The 23425-nt window shown below is 39.8% G+C and overlaps 1 protein-coding gene across 8 annotated transcripts in view; it reads left to right on the top strand.

The window, feature by feature from the left end:
* The window catches only part of MADD (MAP-kinase activating death domain), a 59430-nt gene that overhangs the window by 21976 nt on the left and 14029 nt on the right, over positions 1-23425 (top strand). For 4 of the 8 annotated variants that reach the window (XM_009999534.1, XM_009999533.1, XM_009999531.1 and 1 more), the window contains 12 exons: positions 1-55; positions 230-380; positions 2793-2999; positions 12423-12520; positions 12871-12954; positions 16005-16163; positions 17865-17973; positions 18876-18996; positions 20082-20187; positions 21017-21127; positions 22074-22181; positions 22265-22429. In XM_009999534.1, the coding sequence (XP_009997836.1) occupies positions 1-55; positions 230-380; positions 2793-2999; positions 12423-12520; positions 12871-12954; positions 16005-16163; positions 17865-17973; positions 18876-18996; positions 20082-20187; positions 21017-21127; positions 22074-22181; positions 22265-22429 (1474 nt within the window). Of the gene's footprint in view, positions 56-229; positions 381-2792; positions 3000-9352; positions 9407-12422; positions 12521-12870; positions 12955-16004; positions 16164-17864; positions 17974-18505; positions 18569-18875; positions 18997-20081; positions 20188-21016; positions 21128-22073; positions 22182-22264; positions 22430-23425 lie in introns of all 8 variants that reach the window. The other 4 variants (XM_009999535.1, XM_009999532.1, XM_009999529.1 and 1 more) reach the window with 3 other exon arrangements.

Below are 23425 nucleotides of genomic sequence, written 5' to 3'. Positions count from 1 at the left end.
GAACCGCACCATCCAGTCGGAAGATGATGCTCGACAGGATGTCATACAGGATGTGGTCAGTGCTGAGCTCAGCAGGGTCTTCGTGCCTAGTGTCTGCTGAGGCTCCGTTCTTAGAAAAAGTTGGTTAAATTGCCTCCTAAAAGCTGGTGTTGTGGTGATTTTGCCGTTTATGTTCTTGAATGACTTTCTCACTTCTGAAAGGGTGACACTAAGGGGACTGTCCTTGCAGGAGGTGAGCCGTAAGGTGTATAAAGGCATGCTGGACCTGCTGAAGTGCACCGTGCTGAGCCTGGAGCAGTCCTATGCAAATGCTGGCCTAGGAGGCATGGCCAGTGTTTTCAGTCTGCTAGAGATAGCACATACTCACTATTACAACAAAGGTAAGAGAAGTATTTATGAGAATACAGTGTTTATGAACCAAACAAGATCCAACAAGGCAGCTGTTTGGTGGCTTCTGATATTTCAGGGGTTTGTCGATCCTTTGAAAATAGGTGAGAACTGTGCCACTGTTACTGAAACCATACAAAGCTTGAAAGGGTTCCCTTGCACACATGTAACTGGGCCAAAGCAAAATAATGGCCATGCTGCTACTTGATTGAAAATGGCAACTATGAAGCAAGATACCAAACCTGGGACTTTTAAAGATGAAGTAGAAATTCTGAGTGTTGGGACCTTCATGTACACTGTCCTAACCACAGTATTGGAAAGTTAGTGCAGACAACCTGAATAGGGAGAGAAGCATTCCTAATGTAGAACCATACAAGGCTTACACTTCACCAGCCACCTCGCATTACACAATGATCCTTGTATCACTAAGTACTACTGGAGGTCTGAAAAGACCTTGTTATTTTTCAGCTTTTTCTTAAAATCTGATTCTGAATGCAAAATAAGAAAATGCATGCATAAGGAAAAAGAGCAAAAGATGACAATCTCAAATGTTTTAAAGCTATGTGTTTAATTGTAGCAGAGGATTAACATCTACTAAACTCTTTGTAGTTGGTGTTCTGGGTGGCTTGCATCAGGGATTTTATGAGTTGGCTTAGATGCCCCAGGGATTACTGGTGTTCATGTTCAATCATTGTTGGAATGCTGAGGAAAGTAAGGAGGCTGTGCTGGTGTAACAGTCCTGAATGTGGGGAAAAGGCTGATCATGGTCATTATACTCATAAGCATTTTCCTCTGACACTGAGCCTAAGGAGAATTACAGAGTGACTGATTAGTAACTCATTGAGTAACTCAATGGTTTTAGAGCAAATCTTGCTGATGTATTGCACAGTGCCATAATTTGATGCTAAGTAGCATATACTCAGTAAATCCATTATGGTCACAATAGACTGGATTTGATACAAACTTTCCAAGCCTTGGTACATCTTTGAAGGGCTTCTGTCATTATTACTTGACTTCTTGATTTATAGTCAAATTTTAGCATTTATTATGTTTTACCTGTTGCCAGTGAGAAATGTTTTATAGACATTAGTGCTTATCTTAAGGTTTTTTAACATATAGTAGTGATCTAGTCATCCTAAAATTGTTCACTTTGCATATGATGCAGTAGTGTTTGAACAGGACGTGAGTGATACAGGTCATTTGTCCAGAGGAAGCTGAATCTTAATAAAGCATGATTGTAATTAATTTATTTTAATATGGCCAGACTAAGGATTTATGTTTAGGAACAAGAACAGCTGGCAATAAAAGCAGGATTGGGAGCTGTGTCCTAGGAAACAGTGTCTCTGAAAATGGCAGCTATATGTGAACTTTCCACTGTTTATTGTGTCTGTAAAAATTGGAGGGGGGCCACTGTGTAAACCTGGGAATATAGATTTGGGATGCAGCTATTGTATTGTCTCCAGGCCCACAGCTGAGATAGTACTTCCAGTTCTGATCATCACATTTTGAAAAACTGAGGAGGTTTCTGAAAAGACTGCAAGGAATTGGGAAAACACTTTTACTCTGAATGATGAAGCTGTTCAGTCTGTTGAATGTTAGGTGTTGATTGTTTTCAATTATTATATAAATGCAAAGATGTTAGTGATAGCAAAATCTTTAATCTACCAGACAAAGGTATCACAAGGTCTACTGGTACAACAAACTTAGATATTAGGATATGAAATTTTGACTGTCAGTTTGATCAGCTATTAGAACAGTTTATGCAGGATTGCATGAGGTTCTTTATGGAAAACCTAATTTTAATTATTCTATTCTGAAAGTTTTGCTGTTATTCAAACTGTGGAGTTTGATACAGAGAAATAATCCAAACTGGCTTCAAGGTCATATGATTATAGGAAGTGTTGGAGAACAAGGAAGAGCTGTAACTGATAGTTCTTGAGATTTTTATTTCACATCAAGTTTCATTGAGTGTTACCCATCAAAGGTTATTGTATTTATCATCTTTTCACTGTGAGATGAGCTTGCTTATATTCTAGAAGTGTTATTATTGGTAGTTTAGGCAGAGTATTTTAATTTTGCACAACTCAGCAGAGGAGGTACTGCAGTTACTGTGTCAAAGAAAATTCTTAGATTTCAAACGTACAGGAAGGAGATAATTTGTGTATCCCAAAACCAGCACTTTGCCTTTCTCCCCTACTGTTTCCACCAGTGTGTCAGGCTATCTACAAGCTATGGTGACCTATGGGAATAAATATGGGACTGAGCTATTTCAGTGCCAGGCTTAATGATTTAGGTGAGACCATCTGTCTCATCTTCCATTTCCTGCTCTAATATCCTTTTTCCTTGTTTCTTTGTCTTCCCCTCCCCCCCCAAACACTTTTTTTTTTTCCTTTCTTTTTTTAAAGAACCAGAAAAGAGAAGACGAAGCCCAACGGATGGATCTGTCACTCCAGTTGGCAAGGATCCTGCATCATCCCCAAGAGTGGAGCCAAAACCTGCGAAGCCGCTGCCGGTACCTCAGCTGATGCCGAAGGCACCGAGCCCTGCAGGCAAAGGGCCAACAGAGTTTGACACAAGGAGTCTAAAGGAAGAAAATTTTATTGCTTCCATTGGTGTGTATTGAGGTGCATGTGACGTGCAGGAGGGACTTCTATTTTGGCATTAGGTTCTATTTACATTCTCTCCATTTTAACACACTACATTGCTGCTGTAACATGCTTCATCTACACCTTGGATCTCAAGGAACAATCATACGTGTTTTCACCCTGCTCCTGGATAAACTATCCAGGGTACTTTTCTCCCAGAAGCTTTCTAATCTTGATTGTTTCTAAATTTCATGACACTTTAGGTAACTTTCTTTTTTTCTCTGTGATTGATGTTTTCAAGCAATGGGAAATGGCAAAAGGGAAACAGGGCTAGCAGGGCTTTGGAAGGGGCAGCTGTGGAAGGGGCTACATGAAACCTAAGCTTTGGTGACTGCCTGTGGATTATCTAGATTGCATCCTGATAAAAGTGGGGCCCAGGATCTGCTGATTGTTAATAATAAAAGCTGCCAAAAAATTTCAGTTGTAGTGTTACAGTTTCAGTGAGCAGGACTGATGGATCTTCCTTCTATGCAACAGCAAATAGAACGTGTGTCCTTCTAAACAGCATCTGATAGGCTGGTCACTGGAAGTTTTCCCAATCTAAGTTCTTAGTTGGTATAGCTTTTCTCTGTGTTTGAGAAGAAGTTAGAGGTAGGCTTTAAACTTTTATCTAAAAAAGGCCTTACAGACTTTTTTGGGTTAAAAAAAAAAAGGGGGGAGGGAGGGAAATTCAGTTGAATCCAACCTGCTGTGGATTTTAAACCAGAGAAAAGTGCCATCAGCATGTGAGAGAAATTCTTTGTCTACTCCAAAAATATGTCATGTTAAATTTTAGCTGTTGCTTCTTATAGTTTGTTTAAAATAACTTTCCCAAGCAATCATTTTAGGAGACACTAATCTTCTGAAAGCAGCTACTGTGAGGCTGTACCTGCAGTATGTGGCATAAGATGAGAATGTGTATATTGGGCAGTTATGTGGTAGGAGTTCAGGCATTGGTTCTCATACCCATGTAGTGGCTGCGTGACCCTGAGTTGTTCTGAGCTGGTACTGAACCCCTCTGACTTGATTTGCTGTACTGTTTCATCTGTGGAGGCAGTTGCTCAGAACCTAGTCTTGCACTCAATTTGAAAATCTGTCAGGGAGCTAAAAGTGATTCAGATTTCCAGCATTTCAGTTTAGTGTTTTGGTTCGCTGTGGGTACTTAATGACTTTTCTGCAGAAAAGAGAAAAGGGAACTGGTGAATGAAGTTGCAAAGCTGCTTTCCATCATATTTGAAAAGTCGTGGCAGTCTGGTGAAGTTCCCACTGACTGAAAAAGGAGAAAAATAACTTCCATTTTCAAAAAGGGAAAAAAGGAAGACAGGAACTACAGCCTCACCTCTGTGCCCAGCAAGATCATGGAGCAAATCTTCATAAAAGCTCTGTTAATGTGCATGGAAAATGTGAAGGTGGATGGTGGCAACCAACCTGGCTTCACCAAGGTCAAATCATGCCTGACAAATTTGGTGGCTTTTTATGATGGGGTCAAAGTGTCGGTGGACAAGGGGAGGGCAACTGATGTCATCCACCTGGACTGTGCAAAGCGTTCGACACCATCCTGCAATTCATCCTGGTCTCTAAATTGGAAAGGTGTTGATTGGATAGATGGACCACTTGATGGATAAGGAATTGGCTGGATGGTTGCACTCAAAGGGTAGTGGTCAACATCTTGATGTTCAAATGGAGAACAGTGATGAGTAATGTTCCTCACGGGTCTGTACTGGGACTGGTGTTGATTAACATCTTTGTTGGTGACCTGGATAGTGGGATTGAGTGCACCCTCAGCACATTTGCTGATGACACCAACCTCTGTGGTGTGGTCAACATGCTGGAGGGAAGGGATGCCATCAAGAGAGTCTGTGACAGGCTTGAGAGGTGGACCCATGCCAATTTAATGAAGTTCAAAAAGCTGCAAGGTCCTGCATCTAGGATGAGGCAATTTCAAGCACAATTACAGGTTGGGTGGAGAATGGATTGAGAACAGCCCTGAGAAGAAGGACTTAGTGGTATTGGTTGATGAGAAGCTGAACATGAGCTGTCAATGTTGGCTTGCAGCCCAGGAAGCCAATCATGTCCTGGGCTGCGTCAAAAGAAGTGTGGCCAGCAGGTCAAGGGCAGTGATTCTCCCCACCTTCTTCATTGTTGTGAGACCCCATGTGGAGTACCCAACACAAGAAGGACATGGAGCTGTTGGAGTGAGTCCAGAGGAGGGTTGCGAAGATTATCAGAGGGCTGGAGCCCCTCTCCTATGAAGACAGGCTGAGACAGTTGCTCTTGTTTAGGAGAGAAGGCTCTGGGGAGTCCATATAGTGCTCTTCCAGTATCTGAAGGGGCCTACAGGAAAGCTGGGGAACAGCTTTTTGCAAGGGCTTGAGTGATAGGACATGGGAAAATGACTTTAAACTGGAAGAGGGGAGATTTAGATTAGAAAGAAAGGAAGAAAACCTTTATTGTAGGGATGGTGAGACATGGGAACATGTTGCCCAGAGACGTCATGTATTCACTCTCCCTGGAAGTGTTCAAGGCCAGGTTGGATGGGGCTTTGAGCAACCTGGTCTATTGGGAAATGTCCCTGCCCATGTAGGGGAGTTGGAACTAGATGATCTTTACAGTCTCTTCCGACCCAAACCATTCTATGAAGTTGAGCCTCTGACACAACTAAGAATAAAATAGACTTGAGGCCAGTGTTCTTTTAAAGAATTGAGAGATATTTTGTTTGGATTGCTGAGACAGCTCCTTCCCCTTAGATGAAAGGAAATCTTCATAGTAAAGGAAATCAAAGAGATCAGACACTCCATGTTTATGAAGCATTGTCAGAAGCACTTCTAAAGAGAAGAGCTACTTCATATGTTACGTTAACTACTGTTGCCAGAATATGAGCCTTAAACAATTAAAAGTCTTCAAGGACAGGCAACAGATAAATTCTTATCAGTGGTTTTGATGCTCTAAGGATTTCCACTTGCCTTCTCTGGAACTAAGTTACAAGAAAGATTTGGTTTCACCAAAACTGATCAAAGTTCAAAAGACTTCATTGCTTTTTCTGAAGTCTTTTTTCTAACTGGTGTTGTGCATCACCAAGAACCATGAGCTAGTATGCAAGTCAGTTTTACGCAGTTGCTGTAAAAAAATACGTGGTGCTGTGTTCATCTGACTCTTGAGATCTAGAAGTAAAAGGAATTTCTCGTTTGTTGCAGGAAGATAGTTTGAAGATGCTTGGCTATTACACTTTGTTCTGTTATGGAACCATCAGTATAAGACAGTACTCTGGATATACAGGACCAGAGTTAGTCGTGGCTAGGCTGAAATTCCTTCTGTAGTGAAATTCAGACTTCCTCATTCAAACCAACTTATTTAGGGAAGAAGCATTTTATAAACATTTGCATGTTGCTGAAATAACAAAATATTTTTAAGTACTTCCATTTAAACATGACAAAAATGTTTCTACATGAAGATGTTCCCATACAGCAACAGGTTGCCTGGAAAGATTGTCCATTCTCCATCTGTGAATACAGGAAACTCCTGACTGGACATGGTCCTGCAGCTTCCTGTTCTGGTTGACCCTGCTGGGCCCAGAGAGGTTTGACTAGAGGATCTCCAGAGGTCCCTTTGAACCTCCTCAGTTCCTTGATTCTATGGAGTTCAGGGGGTGCTGACATCCTCAGGTTGCAGATATATAAAACTCAATCCATTGGTATATTATGGACAAAATGCAAATTGGACTGCTAACCTGTTGACCTAGTTATAAGAGGAAATACTAGGATGAAAAGTAAGTTATCAACGTGATGTGGTGAGGTTGTGTGGCACTGTTTGCAACAGCCATACATGAAGTGTGTTAGTGTGATGGTTAAACTGCATCTCTGAGATCTAGAAGTGGGGCAGCCAAATGTGTGCAGTTTTCTTGTACTACAGGAACAACAGACAAGTAGGTTTGGAGTTTTCAAATTTCAGGGTGGATGTATTCCTACTTCACCCCCTGGTTAATTTTTAGACAGTTTATGGTTTCTTGTGTACCTCTGAAGCATGTAGGATGTTTCCTGGTAACAGGGAAGTCAGTTGGTATTCAAAATTCTTATGTCTTAGGTGAAGAATGATGAATGTTTATCAGTGTGAGGATTGATCTTTGCTGTGCCTTAATACCCAATTGCTTAGCTAGGAAAATAATTGTGATGCTTCTGATACTTTGTTTCCTAAAAGATCAGAGATTATTTTCTTACTTCTGGGGTTCTTGTTTTCCAGGGTCCATGGTCATCATGGGTGGTGTTAGGACACCAGTGGCTTTGAAGTTGATAGTTAATAGTCACCTCTTTATGTTAGTGGTTAGTTTGGTTTTATTGCATACCTGCAGTAACTGCTAATGAAAATGTCAGTACTTACAGAAATTTCTGTTACTACTTTAAAAATAATTGTTTAATACTGGCAGATCACTTTATTTTGATGTTTTTTTGAAACAGAAAAGATTGTTCTACCTACTTTGTCTGCATCAGATCCCCTCTGGACCTGCTGTCCTGCTTAGTTCAGGTTCATGTAACAAAGCCACAGTATTAAATGCTCCTTGAGGGGTTTTTTGCCTTTTTTTTTTTTTTTTTTTTTTTGACAAAGTAGTTGAGAGTAGAATCTTGGCTGCTTTTAGTGTGTGAGGATATCCTTTACCCTGAATTAACAGGCAAGTCAGTTAGAAGTGATTTAATGGCAGGTATTGTAGCATTCAGCCTGGTGATTTTTAAGGTAAAGCCATGTGAACTGAACACTTAAGAGGCCAGATGTTTTCAAAGCCCTTTAACAAACAAATTTGGTATATCTTAAAGAGATTGTTGTCTGTGTCAGTGCTGTTAGTGTTACCTATGTCAGCTAGATAAGCCTACAGGATGCTGTTTGGATCCATAAGCAATTTTATCCTTTGCATCTGAGTACTTACGAAAGTTGAAGGAACATCCATCAATCATAAAGCAGATAACAGCAGTCAGCTGGCTAGCAGCTGTCTTTCTAGGGTTTTTGCACTTGCTATGTTCACCTTGCTCCTCATATGTTTAATGATAATGCTTTAGAGCCTTCCTCTACAATTGTAACACTATGCTTTTTAAATTTTGTTTTCAGTAGATCTTTCGCTAAATAGAACTTTTTTAGTGCCTGTCTTGTCCTGATTTCTGCCATTTGTAGGGTGTGATGGGTTTCTGACACACTTCAAGTGGCCTTTTAGTGGCTCAGCAAGTTTCCTTGAAGAGCAGTAGAAGCCTGTACTTTTTCTTTCTCTTTGCTTTTTCTGCTTTTCTAAGAGTGTCTTCCTCTGTAGCATTCCCAGCTTCAATTGATGTAGGGAAGCCAGTGCCCAGCATTCAGTCAGTTCTATCTGTCAGCTTGTAATGTTTCTTTGGCCAACAGGCCAGCACCTGGAATGATCTGATGTTTCTAAGCAGAAAAGATTACTGCATTTCAGAGGGCTCAGGAATGTGAGTGATAGAAAAGTGCAAGTGCCTCATAACTGTTTTGTCTCAGGGCTAAGTTTAAAGGAAGAGAGTGCATGCAGACTTCAGACTTTTGTCCTTTTCTCTGCATTGTGTTCTCTTACGGAATTCCTTGACTTCACTGGAGCGCTCTGAACTAATTTGAATTTTGGAAGTTGGCCTTAAGCATGACTGATACCTTGCTTATTTTTCTTCTTCCCTGTTTTCCATTCTTTATACCCTGCTGGGAGCAAGTAGATGCTAGAGTAGAGTTCAGTTTTTTGCATGTAGTACTGGTCGATAGGCAGAGCTAAGCATTTATTGAAAATGCTGTCAGGACAAAAATAACTTGTACTTTTAAACTTTGTGATAATGTTTAAGGTTAATATTGGTTAAGTATTGTGTTAACCTACAGTTTTCATTTTCTTGAAATTGCTGCTGATGTTTTTGTGCCTTTTCCTTTCAATGATATAAACTAGGGACATCAAAATGTTTCTGTGAATTAGAGCTTCTGTGATGCCTACATTTTTGAGGAATAAATATCTGACAATCTTAAAGGCCTTTCTCAGAAAAAGTGATTAACTGCATTATATGTGTTTACAATAGCTGTTTTTTCCTTAGCTGGTTCACTGTATAAAGTCATCTCTAATGTTTGAATTTTGTAAATGAGAGATGATGCAGTGCTCAATTCCTAACATTGGTGTCTTGTAAAATGTAATTAACCCTTCACTCAGTAGTTGTCATAAATTTCTGCCTTCTTTTTTTTTTTTTTTCTTTCTTTCTTCTTTTGAGATGAAGGGGTGGGGTTTTTGTTTCCAATTTTTTTTTCCCCATTTTCACCTGTCTGACCAGCTGCTGACTCTTTCTCTTTCTCTCCTGCTTTCAATGCATCTTGGGTAGAATTGTGGAACAAGCACCAGGAAGTGAAAAAGCAAAAAGCTTTGGAAAAAACGAGTAAGGAAATTAAAAAACTTAGAAACTGACTCCTCCAGCCTCCCCATAACTGCCAACTCCCCAGGTGCAGGGTGAGCTTGCATCCATGGCACACAGTTTTTATGCCCACGAGACCAAAGGTTGATCAAGAAAGTCTGCATTGTAGAGGAGACCCTACAGATCAATTTGCCTTGGGGAAATTGTGTTCAATGTCTCTTCTTTTTTTTTTTCCTCTTTCTTTTTTTTTTCCTCTTGTTGCCTTCTTCAAAGAAGGGGAAGCAGATACTCTGCATCCTTGTTGCATCAGACGTATATGGAAGGATTTTAAGATATTCTATCTCGTTTCTTAAAAGTTAAAAAAATTCTTTTGGCATGAATATATTGATTGACTGATTTATGAGGAATTCAGAATTCTCTGTTTTCTCAAGCTGTGGGATGGCAAATCTTGGTACCTGGCATTAGCCATGAACAGTTTGTGACCACAGTCAGTCTGCAACAAGAAACACTTTTGAGGGGAAGAGAGAAGGTGTATGTGAAGAATTGTATTTAGTGATGACTGTTTAGAGAATAGCCTCATAATAAGGAATCAACCTGATTTTATTTTTTATATCCCATGTTAATGGAGGAGTGAAATAATCTGAGGCTGTTTACAGAGTCTAAAAAGTGGTCTAAATCTACACAAATCGTAACATCTGTTGAAATATAATACTGAATGAAGGACTGAATATATGTTACCTGCATGTGTAGGACAAGGTTTTGCTCTTTTGGTGATCACTGTTGTAAACAGGGACATATCACGTAAGGATAATAGCTAGTTTATAACAACCATGATGTGATAGGTGTTTCCTAATCATAAATGCAGTTTCTACTTTGCAGACCTAATGCCCCTTTTACAGACTTGAGGGTTGAGGACAATTAATAGCTAAGATGAGTGGGTGAAAATTCCTGATGTTCTAACTAGTGCTGGTTTGCTACATTCATTTTAGGATTCCCCGTTAAATACTTAAGTACAAGTGAACATCTGGAGTTAGTTCAGAGAGAATTGGGCACCTCTGCAGTACAGCTTGCTACATTTAGGATCTGAATTGCTTTCTGCTGAGGTAGGAGTGTGTGCAAGACAGACACACAGACACATGCACACACCTGCTCTCCCAAACTCTGGGCCTTTCAGGGAGGTGCCTGTATTGGGAGGGATAAATCGAGGTGTGTTAGTGTTTTATCTGTATTAGACATACAGCTCCATAAAGAAGGGAAGGGGAGGTTTGTAAGTGCCTGGAAATTGATAGTGACAACAATGTGATTGTAATTATTGCCCTCCTTAAACTCAGTTAACAGTATTGCCCACAGATGTCAAAAACCTGAACTGCTTCAGTCAGTTTCACTTGCTTTAGATGTCTGATTGCTAGAAATATATCTGAATTATGTGTTGGGACAAGGAACTCTAAGGTTGCTTAAAACACACAGCTGAAGTTTAGTATTCTTGCTGTAGTAATGAGATATAAAACATTTTGCTGCATTGTTACTCAGAACTAGAAATAATGGCCATTTTAATGAGTGGAAATGGAGCTTTAGAAAACAGCAGTGTATGTTTCCATGGAAAATAAGATTCCAAATTCTTAGGATATCTTTTGATTATTTTTTTTTGGTAAATTTTGTTTATGCTTTCTCTTTGCTAGAATCTTTAATTATTTGATTTACAGCAAGAAAGGTTTATGGGTTTAGAGGCAGAATGCTGTAACAGATGAAGAACACCCTGTAAAACACTTCACATAGAGAATTAGTCTTAAGTAGTAAGCTGGTATGTTCTGCACAGCCCGCTTATGGCTTTGCTATTCATGAGTTTACATACCATCTCAAACTCACTCACACAAATCTTTGTATATTATCTTTCTCTTTCTTTCCTCCCTTTCCTTTTTCTTTCTTTTTCACTGTCTTACCCTCTCTAGGATTTACATATAATACAAACTTCCGTATTTCCCAGGTTGTTGTGATCAGTGGTTATAAGAGAGTGGCATTGTTTGCTTGTAGATATTGGATATAGTCATGGGTATATAATACAAATATTCCAGCTGTCTTCCTTTACTAAATAGTTGGCAGATATGGATATGGCAGAAGTGTTGCATTCAGACTCTCCCTCTTTCTGAGAGCAGTGACATTCTATGTACAGTCTATAACATGTCTTGTTATTTACCTTGTTCACTGCTTATCCAAATATCTTTTCAGGCTCTGCCTCTCCATCATTCTCTTTTCTTTCTGCCACCCCATCAGAGAACAATAGATGATATGATTCTAGAACTGCATGAGAGATTGAACATAAAGTTCTTTACAGCTTTTTTTCCCCCCCTGTTTTTGGATTGGTGGATTAATGAATGCATGACTCAAGGCTTGCTGATTCCTTCTGTTGCTACTTACCTATGTGATTGCCAACTCTGGAGAGCCATTTGTTAATGTAACTGCAGAATGTTGTGAAGTACAGCATCATACAAGCTTGTTCCCTAAAATTCTTACTGGTATAGCACCAGTTGTTGCTGTTTATGTTCTCACGTGTTGCCTGTTTGCTTAGATAGTTGCTACAGGCAACCTAACAAACTCAGTCCAAGAATTTGAGCAAATTAACTGTTAAAAAATGGATTCTGACCTTAAATAAATAAGCATCCTTTTTTTACCAAGAATAATGGAAGTGGCTTCCTAGAGTTGAATGGCAACTGCTCTGCATGTGCTATGGTAACTGGAAGCTACTTCACCTTTGTCTGTCCTCTTTTCTCTCTCTTTTCTCTCTTAAATGGCTAAAAAAGTTACTGTTTAGTCACTTCTGGACTGTGCCTTTGGAGTATTTGAAATTCTGACTAGCTTTTGAAGAATAGCAGGTGTGTCCTGCTGACCTTGTTCACAGTATCAAGGAATAACAAAAATCAAAGGAATGAGAAAGCAAATTTATTTTCTTGATACTTTTCCTGGTTTCAGTCTGTTATCTGTTTTTCTGCCGCCGTGTTTTTTCTTGATACAACAGTAATTATTTACTTTTTCCCTTGTTCAGGGCCAGAAGGTGTGAAACACTTTGATTTGGGAGAAACGGATGAGAAAAAATCCCAAATCAGTGCAGACAGTGGCCTCAGTTTGGCCTCAGGTTCTCAGGTCAGTGGTTCCCGTGCTTGCTTTGTTTCTACGGTAAGAGAGAGCATTCTTCTGTTCACTGCTTAATGGTGGGAAGAGTTTTAGGGTTTGAGCATTCTTGTGAAAGGCTAATTCAGTAAAATTTCTTGCCCCCCTTCCTGCAGGGAACTGATCTTAGTGGATTCCTTAATTGTGTGACCCCATGATCTTTTTGACATGCAGGCAGTAGTTTCTGTTTGGCTGCCTAAATAAACCAACTAAGTGTAAGGTGTGTGATTCAAGACCTCAAAGGAATGGGAAGTGATGTTCTCTCCTGATGATGAAAAACAATTTGAATTTTTTTCCTGTCCTTTTTTATGTTTTGATTGCAGAAGAGTGATTTTGACTCTCTTCCCAGTGGAGCACCAGCAGTTATGGTCCGAAGTACAAGCCAGGATTCTGAAGTCAGCACAGTGGTAGGATATGCCCAGACTGAAATCTTGTGTTTCACTGCTTGCTAAAGTGAGGGAGGACATTTCATGCCTACATTTTGTGGTGTGACTGCTTGCTGGTATGCATGCATAATGTATTTCTATGGCTTCTCTCTCCAGAGCCTCTGAGAAATTTGCAAGGTTATGTGTCAGACAGAACATACATTGTACTTCATTAGCAGATTGCATCCTTCATATATGGTGCTTATTCCTGTTAAATATTACTACATGCTGGTGTATTTATGGAACTGGTGGATTGCAGTAATTTTCTAAATATGCTTTAGTCGTGTATAAACCATCTATAAAGAATAGAAGTTCAAAAATGTAACCTGAGAGAAAAAAAGGCAGATAGCTTGATGCATTTAAAGCAAGAATAAACTTCCTGATTTATTACCTTAAAGCACTTCAGTCATACCAAAATATATATGCTTGCTTTCCAACCAACTATAAAGCTTAGAGGAAAAAGGTAGCAGGAATTCATTCAGTAAAAAAAAAAAAGAATGAGCCTTCTCCATTCCACATGTTATTTGATGTGGCTTATTCTAGGGTTAAAACCCCATTCAGTAAAAAAAAAAAAAGAATGAGCCTTCTCCATTCCACATGTTATTTGATGTGGCTTATTCTAGGGTTAAAACCCAAGGAACTTGCCTTTTTGTTGTTGTTTTTTCTTATCTCTAAACTGCAGCATACCTGTGAATATGTGGCTTTTCATGGTCGTTTCTCACCCTGCAACAATACTCTGATTGTCTTTCACTAGTGGACCCAGAAATATATATTACAGCAATGTATTTTATGGAATACTGCTCCAGATAGAAGAGGGCTCTAAAAGAGCTTGTTGGTATTCAAGTATGTCCTCCAAACTCAAGAAATGTCCATCCTGACAAGTAGGAAACCAAGCAAAGGCAGCAGGAGGCCTGCATGGATAAGCAAAGAGCTCCTAACTGAAGTGAGATATAGAAAGGAAGTATATGATAGTGGATGCAGTTGCAGGTGATCCAGGAGGAGTATGCATTTTATCTTTCAGGGATAGGGTTAGGAAAGCCAATATGGACCTGGAGTTGAAGCTGGAAAGGAATGTGTATTAAAACAGGAAAAAGATTCTACAGTACATAAGCAGCAAGAGAAGGGACTAGAGAAATCATGGGCCTACTTCAAAGTAGGATGGATGGAGAAGACTGAGGTATTTGGGGCATTCTTTGCCTCAGCCTTTTCTTGCAAAACTAGTCTTTTATGTAAAATTGACCTTCAGAAAACCTTGGAGACCAGAGGAAAATTGTGGAACAAGGAAGACTTATCCTTGGTTGCAGATGATCAGGCTAGAGAGGGCTTCTACAAACTAGATATATGTATATCCACAGTTCCTGAGGAGTTCAGCCACAGGTGCTGAGGAAGCTGGCTGATGGCATTGTGAGCCCACTCTTGAGTGTATCTGGACAGTCATGTTGATTAGGAGACGTTCCTGAAGTTTGGAAGACAGCAAATGCCACTCTTATATTCAAGAAGAGCAAGAAGGAAGACCTGAGGAAATACAGGTTGGCCAGTCTCACCTCTGTCCTTTGGTAAGGTGATGAAGAAAATCTTCCTGGAAAACATTTCCAAATACATGAAGGCCAAGAAGGTGAATGAGACTAGTCATCATGGATTTACAAAGGGGAAAGCATGATTATCCAATCTGATGGACTTTTACCATGAGATTGCTAGCTTGGTGGATAAGGGGAGAGCAGCAGATGTTGCTTATCTCAACTTCTGTAAAGCTTTTGACACTGTCTCCTGTAACATAGATAAGCTGACACAGAATGAGTTGGGTAAGTGGGCAGAGATGTGGACTGAAAACTGGCTGAATAACTGGGCCCAGAAGGTTGTAATCAGTGGCACAAAGACTAGCAGGAGGCAAGTCACTAGTGGTGTACCCTGGTGGTCAGTACTGGGGCCAAGAACTTTCAGCATCTTCACTGATGACCTACATGATGGTACAGAGTGATTTTGCAGATGATACAAAACTGGGAGTAGTGACCAACACACCAGGTGGTTGTGCCACCATTCACCTCAACAGTCTAGAGAACTGGGCAGAGAAGGATCTATGAAGTTCAACAAGGGGAAAATGCCAAGTCCTACATTTGGGGAGGAGTAATCTCAGGCACCAGTATACACTGGGGTCTGACTGGCTGGCAAGCAGCTTTGTTGGGAAGAACCAGGGGTCCTGGTGGACAACAAGCTGACCATGAGCCAGCAATGCACTGTTGTGGCAGAAAAGTCAATGGTATTCTGGCTTGTATTAAGGAGGGCGTTGTCAGCAGGTAGAGGGAGGTGCTTCTGCTTTACTCAGCACTGGTGAGGCTGCATCTGGAGTATTATGTCCAGTTCTGGACTCCCCAGTAGAAGAATAAAGACTTCTTGGAGTGAGTCCAGCTTAGGGCCAGAGAGACAATTAAGGGACTGAAGCATCTCCTGTGAGAGTAGAGGCTGAGAGAGCTGGGACTCTTCAGCCTGGAGAAGAGAAAGCTCAGGGGGTATTTTATCAACAGTTATCAATAACTGATGGGAGGGAATGAAGACAAGGGAGCCAGACTAAACTCAGTGGTACCCTCTGGCAGGACAAGAGGCAGCCAACACAAAAATTAAAGCACAGGAAATTCTATCTGAACACAAGAAAACATTTTTTTAGTTTGAAGGTGTTCAAACCTTGGAGCAGGTTGCCCAGAGAGGTTGTGGATTCTCCATCTGTGAAGATGTCTATAACCTGAATGGACATGATCCTCAGCAACATACTCTATTTTACCCTGCTTGAGCAGGAGGACTCATCTGTGGATGACATTAACAGATCTCTTCAACCCTAAACAGTTCTGTGATTTTTCTGAAGGGCTTTTGTGTCTCTTTTGATACTTTTCTAAAGGTAGGATTTGATAAGATTCTGTCACTGAAGGAAAAAAGGCAGATGTAGCCTTGAGTATTACTGCTTTACTTTTTGCCTTAAGAAGAAACATTTTACAACTTCCTTTATTTGTTGAAGGTAACTGCTGTATTTCTCTCTACAGGTTAGTAACAGTTCTGGAGAGACATTAGGAGCAGACAGTGACCTGAGTAGCAATGCTGGTGATGGCCCAAGTATGGAAAATGGTGGCAATCTGACAGGATCCAGAGGCACTGTGTCAGACAGTGAAATTGAGACAAACTCTGCTACTAGCTCTATTTTTGTAAGGGCATTGCAGACTTCCCTTTTGTATTTTTCTTTTCTTTTCAAAATGTAATCTTGTAGTGTAATAATTTCAATGTTAATGTTTGTGTGGGAGAGGCTTTCTGATCCTATACTGAGGGTTAATCAGCAATGACTTATAATATTAAAATATGAAAGATGTAATTTTGTATGGATCCACATACCCTTCTTCATTTCTGCTTCAGTACATGGTTCTTGGAGAACAGTAAATTCACATCTTGCACCATGTTATGGTTTCTAGCAATATTTGATTCCCTCTCATTTAATATTTCTCTCAACCAAATTGGCATTTAATTGCCCTTCAGGGGCAAAACAACATCGATGAGCATGGTTTGACCTTACCTAAGAGAAGTGGATTCCACTGTTTCTTAGGAGCAGCTGTTTGATCCAGGAATGGGATGACCCACTGGAGGTTTAGCAGCATTCTGTTTTGTTGTGTTTTTTTTCTAAAGCATTACTTGAATCCTATTTTAAGTGTAGTCATATTTTCCTAGTTAGAAGATCTGTATGCAGTAAAACTCAAATGATCTGAGAACTCTTTCTCATTAATTTTGTTTTTCTTAAAGTATAACCTCTAATATAAATCTTACCAAGAAAATAATTATATACTCCACTTGGCTGAATCAAACTGTCAGCGAAATATGAAAACAACCTGCAGTGCCTGAAGACTGGTCTCTGTATTCATTATTTTATAATCCTGATAAGATTGTAAAAGCCTTTACAGGGTTTCTACTTCTAATATTAGGTGACCAAAAAATCATTGTGCTTCTTTGCAGATTTATTCTAAAATAATGAAAATGATGTAACCATGTGTGCTTGTTTAGCTGCAAGAGGTTGTCTTCTCAGTTACTGAAGAATTAGACTTTTTTTTTTAAACTTAGTTTTCTCCATTTTTCTACGTAATGAATGAAACTAAATAAAATTTTAAGAACCCTTGCAACAGATTTAGAATGAAGATGATGGGTGTACATGATATACAACAGATGAGATTTACCACACCATAGTTTACCTTGTGGTAGGAAAATAGATGGGCAACCTTTATTATCACATTTCTGCTGGCTGATAGTCCCAGCACACAGTTCTTCAGACCAGATGACATATAATCATTTGCTTAACATCAAACCTTTATGATTGTTCAGGTTTTTCTTTTATTTACCAGTCTGAATGTGGGAGAGAGCTCAGGTAATCATGTCCTGCTTGTGAATACTCATTTTCTGTGTAGTCCTGAGGAGGTTGCATATTTCTTCCTCCATTCCTCATGATCTATACAATACCAGTACTTTTCAGCTACTTCCTAAACAGTGGAAAAGATTGGTTATCAGAATTTGGGCAAACTTGCTGCATAAGCATATAATAGGGGAGATGACAGAAGAGGTTTATCTGTTCTTTCCTTTAGTTTGGGATTTGCAATTTTATTTTGCCTTAATTTTCCTTCAGGGAAAGCATTTTGCTTCCTCTGTTTCATAATTTTTCTGTCTCTGTTTTTCTTGGTCCAGCTCTGGACTTCTAGGTGTATTACCTTGCTCTTCAGACAGGGTGATGTATTTGTTTTGTGAAAGTTTGATGGAGAAGCATCTGTGAAGGATACCTTGCAAACTGCACCAGTTTAGCACAACAGTGGACTGCAAGAAGCAGCCCTGTGCAGTGTTAAATTGTCTGACGCTCCTTGTATTATTTTCAGGCAAAGTCTCACAACCTGAAGCAGACTGTGAAGGACAGCAAAGGCAGTACTCCAGGGAGAGGTCCAGAAGATGGGAACCAACGTGTCTATCTCTATGAAGGACTTCTGGGTAAACTTTTATTTTTTGGTTGGGAAGGGATCATTTAGACTGGAGTTCAGGTGAAGTCATGTCTGGGGCAGACTGGAACTTTTTCATTCCCAGAGATTGTTTTTAAACAGTAGAATAGGGGAGCACATCAGACCATTCAGAGTAAAAGCACCAATTTGCTTGGGGGATTAAGTAAGAGGAGATGGGTGTGAGTGGTGAAGTTTGCATAAAATACAGCTTGTCCAAGTCTCCTGCTGTTCTTGAATATTCGTTCCTTAAACTGTTGGAAAAAGGGGAGAAAGAATGTACTAAAGCTATGGATAGAAGTTTAAAATATATCACTGATCTTGAAAAAAGGTCCTTCATCTTAAGTCACTGAACAGAGGAATACTAAACTCAGAGCACTAATGGCCTTCAAGTGTATCCTTGAATTAGGTGTATATTGGCTTTTTAGAAATGTATTTCATCTGGATTTGCTGTTAATCAAGAGCTCTCTCTTCCTGTGTTTTTCCTCCTTTCCATTTATCGTTCCTACCTGCTTGGAATGGTGCAGGTAGGGATAAAGGATCTGTCTGGGACCAGTTAGAGGATGCTGCAATGGAAACCTTCTCTATGAGTAATGACCTTATCTTTCCACTTCTCTTTGTGTTTGTCGTGATCTGTGTTTGTGTGAGATTTTCGTGCCTCTTTTGGGCTGTGCTAACATTATCCAGAAAAGATGTACTCCTGAAAGAATAGAGATGAAAGGGTTTGAAAAGAATGAGAATGAGAGATAAGTCTTTTCTTTTACGCTTCTCCTCAGTTGTAATATTGCTTGTGTTTTTTAATTGTGTGTTGGTTTATGGTATTTTCAAGGAGTGGGAAGGAACAGGAATTAATCTTAAAAGTATTTGACTGTACTAAATTTTGTATACATTGCATAGGCAAAGAGCGTTCAACTTTGTGGGACCAGATGCAGTTTTGGGAAGATGCTTTTCTGGATGCTGTGATGTTAGAGAGAGAAGGAATGGGGATGGACCAGGGACCTCAGGAGATGATTGACAGGTAAAGTTCTTGAGTTCACCTTTGCCTCCTCATTGTTTTGCTTGGGGCTGAAATAGCAAAAAAGAAAAATAATTTTAAAATCTGCTGAACATGCTATTGTCACTTTGTTACTATGCCTGATGGTTCCAGAGGGAGCCTTTTGTCTCTGTGCTGGCCAGTATCTCCTGATACTGAAATACTATCTTAACTTCTGACATATATTTTTTTAACTCTTCTGGAGAGGTGGTATTTCCAGGTAACGTAAGTGTAATCACAGTATGAATAGATGGAATAGACTAGATCAGTAGTAAAGCAGGAAATGTCTGTGGCAAGATGACTCTATTCTCAAATAAAGGAAGATATCAGTGTGTTGATGTAAAGTGAAAGAATTAAACATATTCAGAAACTGCATTTTGAGCCTACTCATGATAGGTGTCCTTACTTTACAGCTTGTAGTTAAAAGAAACAAGCAAAAAATCCATGAGGGAGCCACTGTCTAGAAATAATCTGTGTGGTTGCTTAAAGCTCTGCTTCTGAGATGTCAGTCTTCACTACCGGTTTGTTTTTTTTCCCCTGGCTCTGTTAATATCTGATCATTCTCACTCTGCCACCTGCAGTGGTACCACCTGCTGTCATGTGACATGGGATCTGGTAGCCAAAATAAGAACTGGTTTGTGTTGTGCTTGTTTGAAAACTGTTTCTCTTTTTCCTGTACCTTACTGGAAAAAGAGAGTGCCTGTCCTCTTCCCTTATCAGTTCCCTTCTGCCTTGCAACTGCATTTAAGCTCTAAAGCCAAGTAGCTTTTGTACTGAGTAGTACATTCCTCTTCTGGCAGTTATAATTGTCATGGAGTTGTGACTGCAGAAAAGAGGAACTGGGTAAGCACTGTCAACTTTCCCACTGAGCAGATGTTATTTATTCCAACTAGTTAATAATGAATGGAAATGTTTCATTAGCGATCACAGTGTATTACTGGCTTAGTGTTTTTGGAGGCTGTATCTGCCAAACCCTTTACAAATAGTGCTCTGTCCTCTGCCAATGCTCTAGTGAACTGAATGAAGAGTGAGTGCCTATGAGCCTGCTTCAGATGTAGCTCTTCCTGCAGGTATCTTTCCCTGGGGGAACACGATCGGAAGCGTTTGGAGGATGATGAGGACCGCTTGTTGGCTACACTGCTGCATAACATGATTGCTTATATGCTTATGATAAAGGTGACTTCTTTTGCTTTTTAATAGATCACTGCTTAGATTTCAGGAGTGTATTTCTGGTTGGTGCTGTCTTGAAACCATACATCTCCGTTCATAGAGCTCAGAACAGTGAAGTAAAAAAAAAATGTTATAAAACATCTCCTGATCTTAATGAAAAAATTGCTGCAGTACCTGGAGATTCCTTGAGGTATCTTCTCTGAGTTTACACAATTCTGTGCCATGGGTAGGCATATACATTGTCATTTAAAATAGACATTTTTTTAATGATACCTTTAGCTCATCTTTGGGAGGAACCTGCTGCTCCATGAGGACTCTCTGGAAGTGTTTGCTAGAGCCCTGACCTAGTCATCAAGAAACAGGTTGTGAAAGCATGAGAAATCTGAAATATATCATGCCTCTGTGTTAATATTTCTTTTATTGAGGGATCCACAGTTGACTAAATCTTCAAGTCCTTGCAGAGGAAGAGGTGGAGATAGATGAGATTATCTATGGAGCTTGATATGATAGATGAGACCCATCACATAAGTGGCAACATCAAGAACTGAGGTTTTTGATGCTAGTAGTTAGTGGATGGCAGCAGAATTGCTGCCTTGTTGTGCAAGAGTATGCAGGAAATCTGTTGTGCACAGTATCTTTGTGCAGTAGCTGGGGAAAACATTGTATGTGCAGCTTCTGCTTGTACTTCAGGGCTAAAGGACTCTAGCATGACTGAGCTAGAGATTGGTTGTTTTGCTGTCCTAGCAATGGAAACCAAGGTATGTTGATCTGGGGAGATAGGCACTGCTGCTCCTGAGCAGAGAAGAGTAAATAAATGTCTATATTTGCTTTCTAGGTGAACAAGAATGATATTAGGAAAAAGGTGCGGCGCCTGATGGGAAAATCTCATATTGGGTTGGTGCACAGCCAGCAAATAAATGATATTCTAGACAAGCTTGCCAATCTGGTAAGTAAAATAGTGCTGAGTGATGTATCAGTAGGAGCTACAGTGGAAGAAAAAAATACCTGGAAATTCTTCTAGAAATGCTCTCCAACACTAATTTTAAATTATTGAAAGTATTTAATTACTAAATACTGCCTTCGTATGTATAAAGACATTGTATGAGCCTGTTTATAGTATTATAATGTTATGCATTTATCAATTAAAACTGCAATACAAATATATATAAACATGACACTTCAGCACCACAGTTCTATGCAACCCTAATGTTGTCTTAATATCTCTTTTGTGGGTGGGAATCTTTATTTTTACTATGAGTGTAACAAGTGCTTAGTTTTCCATCAGTTTCCAGGTCATTATAAGACTTGTAGCAATCAGTTTCTATACAAAACTGTTCCCACTGTTGGCTGCCATGCAGAATAAACCTCACATCCTGTAATGCTCATTAAGAATATAGGTTAACAGTACAGCTAGTCAGCTTTTAACCCAAGTGTTACCAGGGTGGATGCAAGTTAAGCTCTTTGAAAGCAAATTTTTTCAAAGCACTTTTACATTTGGAGCTTTGTTTTATGCCCAGAAAGACAGAGAATTATCCTACAATTAGTTGGGAAAAAGCAGACCCGTTTACTGCAATGTTGCTGGAACCCAGACACCTCATTATCCCATACTGAGTACGGTACCAGTGTGAATGTTGTTGCATGATGTGATAACTCATAGTCACGCTTGTTGCAACTAAACTTGTCAGACTTGTTGCAACTAAACTTACTAGGGTATTTTGCTGAAGGCTTTGTCCAAAATTGCCTCCCATCAGCTGTGTCAAACATACTTATTTTTTCCTTTCATTTGTTGACAGTGCTTTTAGTGTCACCTAATGGACTTGTCTTTCAATAGATCAGGAGAGGTTGGTTTCAAAGTTCATGAATGATTTCATGGTTGTTTTTTTTCCCTCTAGAATGGACGGGAACTCCCTGTGAGACCCAGCGGCAGCCGCCACATCAAGAAGCAGACTTTTGTAGTGCATGCTGGGACAGACACAACTGGAGACATATTTTTCATGGAGGTAGAGGGGAAAATGATATTAATGCAACTAGTAGCATTCAAGAAATAATCCTGGAAATCTTATGTAATATGTTGTGCTCCCAGGTATGTGATGATTGCATCGTGTTGAGAAGCAGCATTGGAACAGTGTATGAACGGTGGTGGTATGAGAAGCTCATCAACATGACTTACTGTCCCAAAACAAAAGTGCTGTGCCTCTGGAGGAGGAATGGTCAGGAGACACAGCTGAACAAGTTCTACACAAAGAAGGTAGGCATCTTGTTTAATACACGCAATACTGAGGGAAAAACACAGGGAACAAAAAAAAATCCTTGGTGTATCCTATTCCATGTTAATCAAAAAATCTTGCCCCATGCCAGAAGTTGGCATTATGCCTTGTCATTTACCCAAAGTCAGTAGTACAGCAGGATGTAGTTCAAGGAATTAAATGTGTGGCTTTTACTTTTTTAGCTAGAAGGAAACCATCAGTATTACTAAATATTGTTTGAGTTTGCAGGCTTATAAAAGTAGTAAAAATACTGTGGTAGCTTCATGGAGAAATCTCCCTTATGAGGAAAGGCTGAGGGAGCTGGGTCTCTTTAGCTTGGAGAAAAGGAGACTGAGGGGTGACCTCATCAATGTTTACAAATATGTAAGGGGTGAGTGTCAGGGAGATGGGGTTAGGCTTTTCTCAGTGATGACCAGTGATAGGACAAGGGGTAATGGGTGTAAATTGGAGCATAGGAGGTTCAAGGTGAATATCCGAAAAAATTTTTTTACTGTGAGAGTGACAGAGCACTGGAACAGACTGCCCAAAGAGGTTGTGGAGTCTCCCTCACTGGAGACATTCAAAACCCACCTGGATGAGTTCCTGTGTGATGTGCTGTAGGTGACCCTGCTCTGGCAGGGGGGTTGGACTGGATGATCTCTCGAGGTCCCTTCCAGCCCCTAAGATTCTATGATTCTATGATTCTATGAAAAAGCTAAATAAAACAATGTCTTAGTAATTGAGTTAATTGTGTCATTTTTAATGGCAAACCCAAACTGACAAAATAGGGCCATGAAGAAAATTTTTTACCTTTGTTTGATTTTCATTTAATGAATTCAGTAATATGAAAGTCCTTTTCCTCTCCTTATGCAAATGTAAAGAAATAGCTTAAACCTACTAGCAAAACTCCAGTAACTCTTAGAACTCCAGTGACTAGTGAACAAAATGTAAACATTTGTAAATGCAAGTAATACATTGAAAGGTTATTGTCTTTGAGA

This window comes from Chaetura pelagica, unplaced genomic scaffold (genome assembly GCF_000747805.2).
Source record: "Chaetura pelagica isolate M959 unplaced genomic scaffold, ChaPel_1.0 scaffold55, whole genome shotgun sequence".
NCBI classification, from domain to species: Eukaryota; Metazoa; Chordata; class Aves; order Apodiformes; family Apodidae; genus Chaetura; species Chaetura pelagica.
The sequence above is the reverse complement of the archived record's forward strand: the minus strand, read 5'-3'. Positions and strand labels throughout refer to the sequence as shown.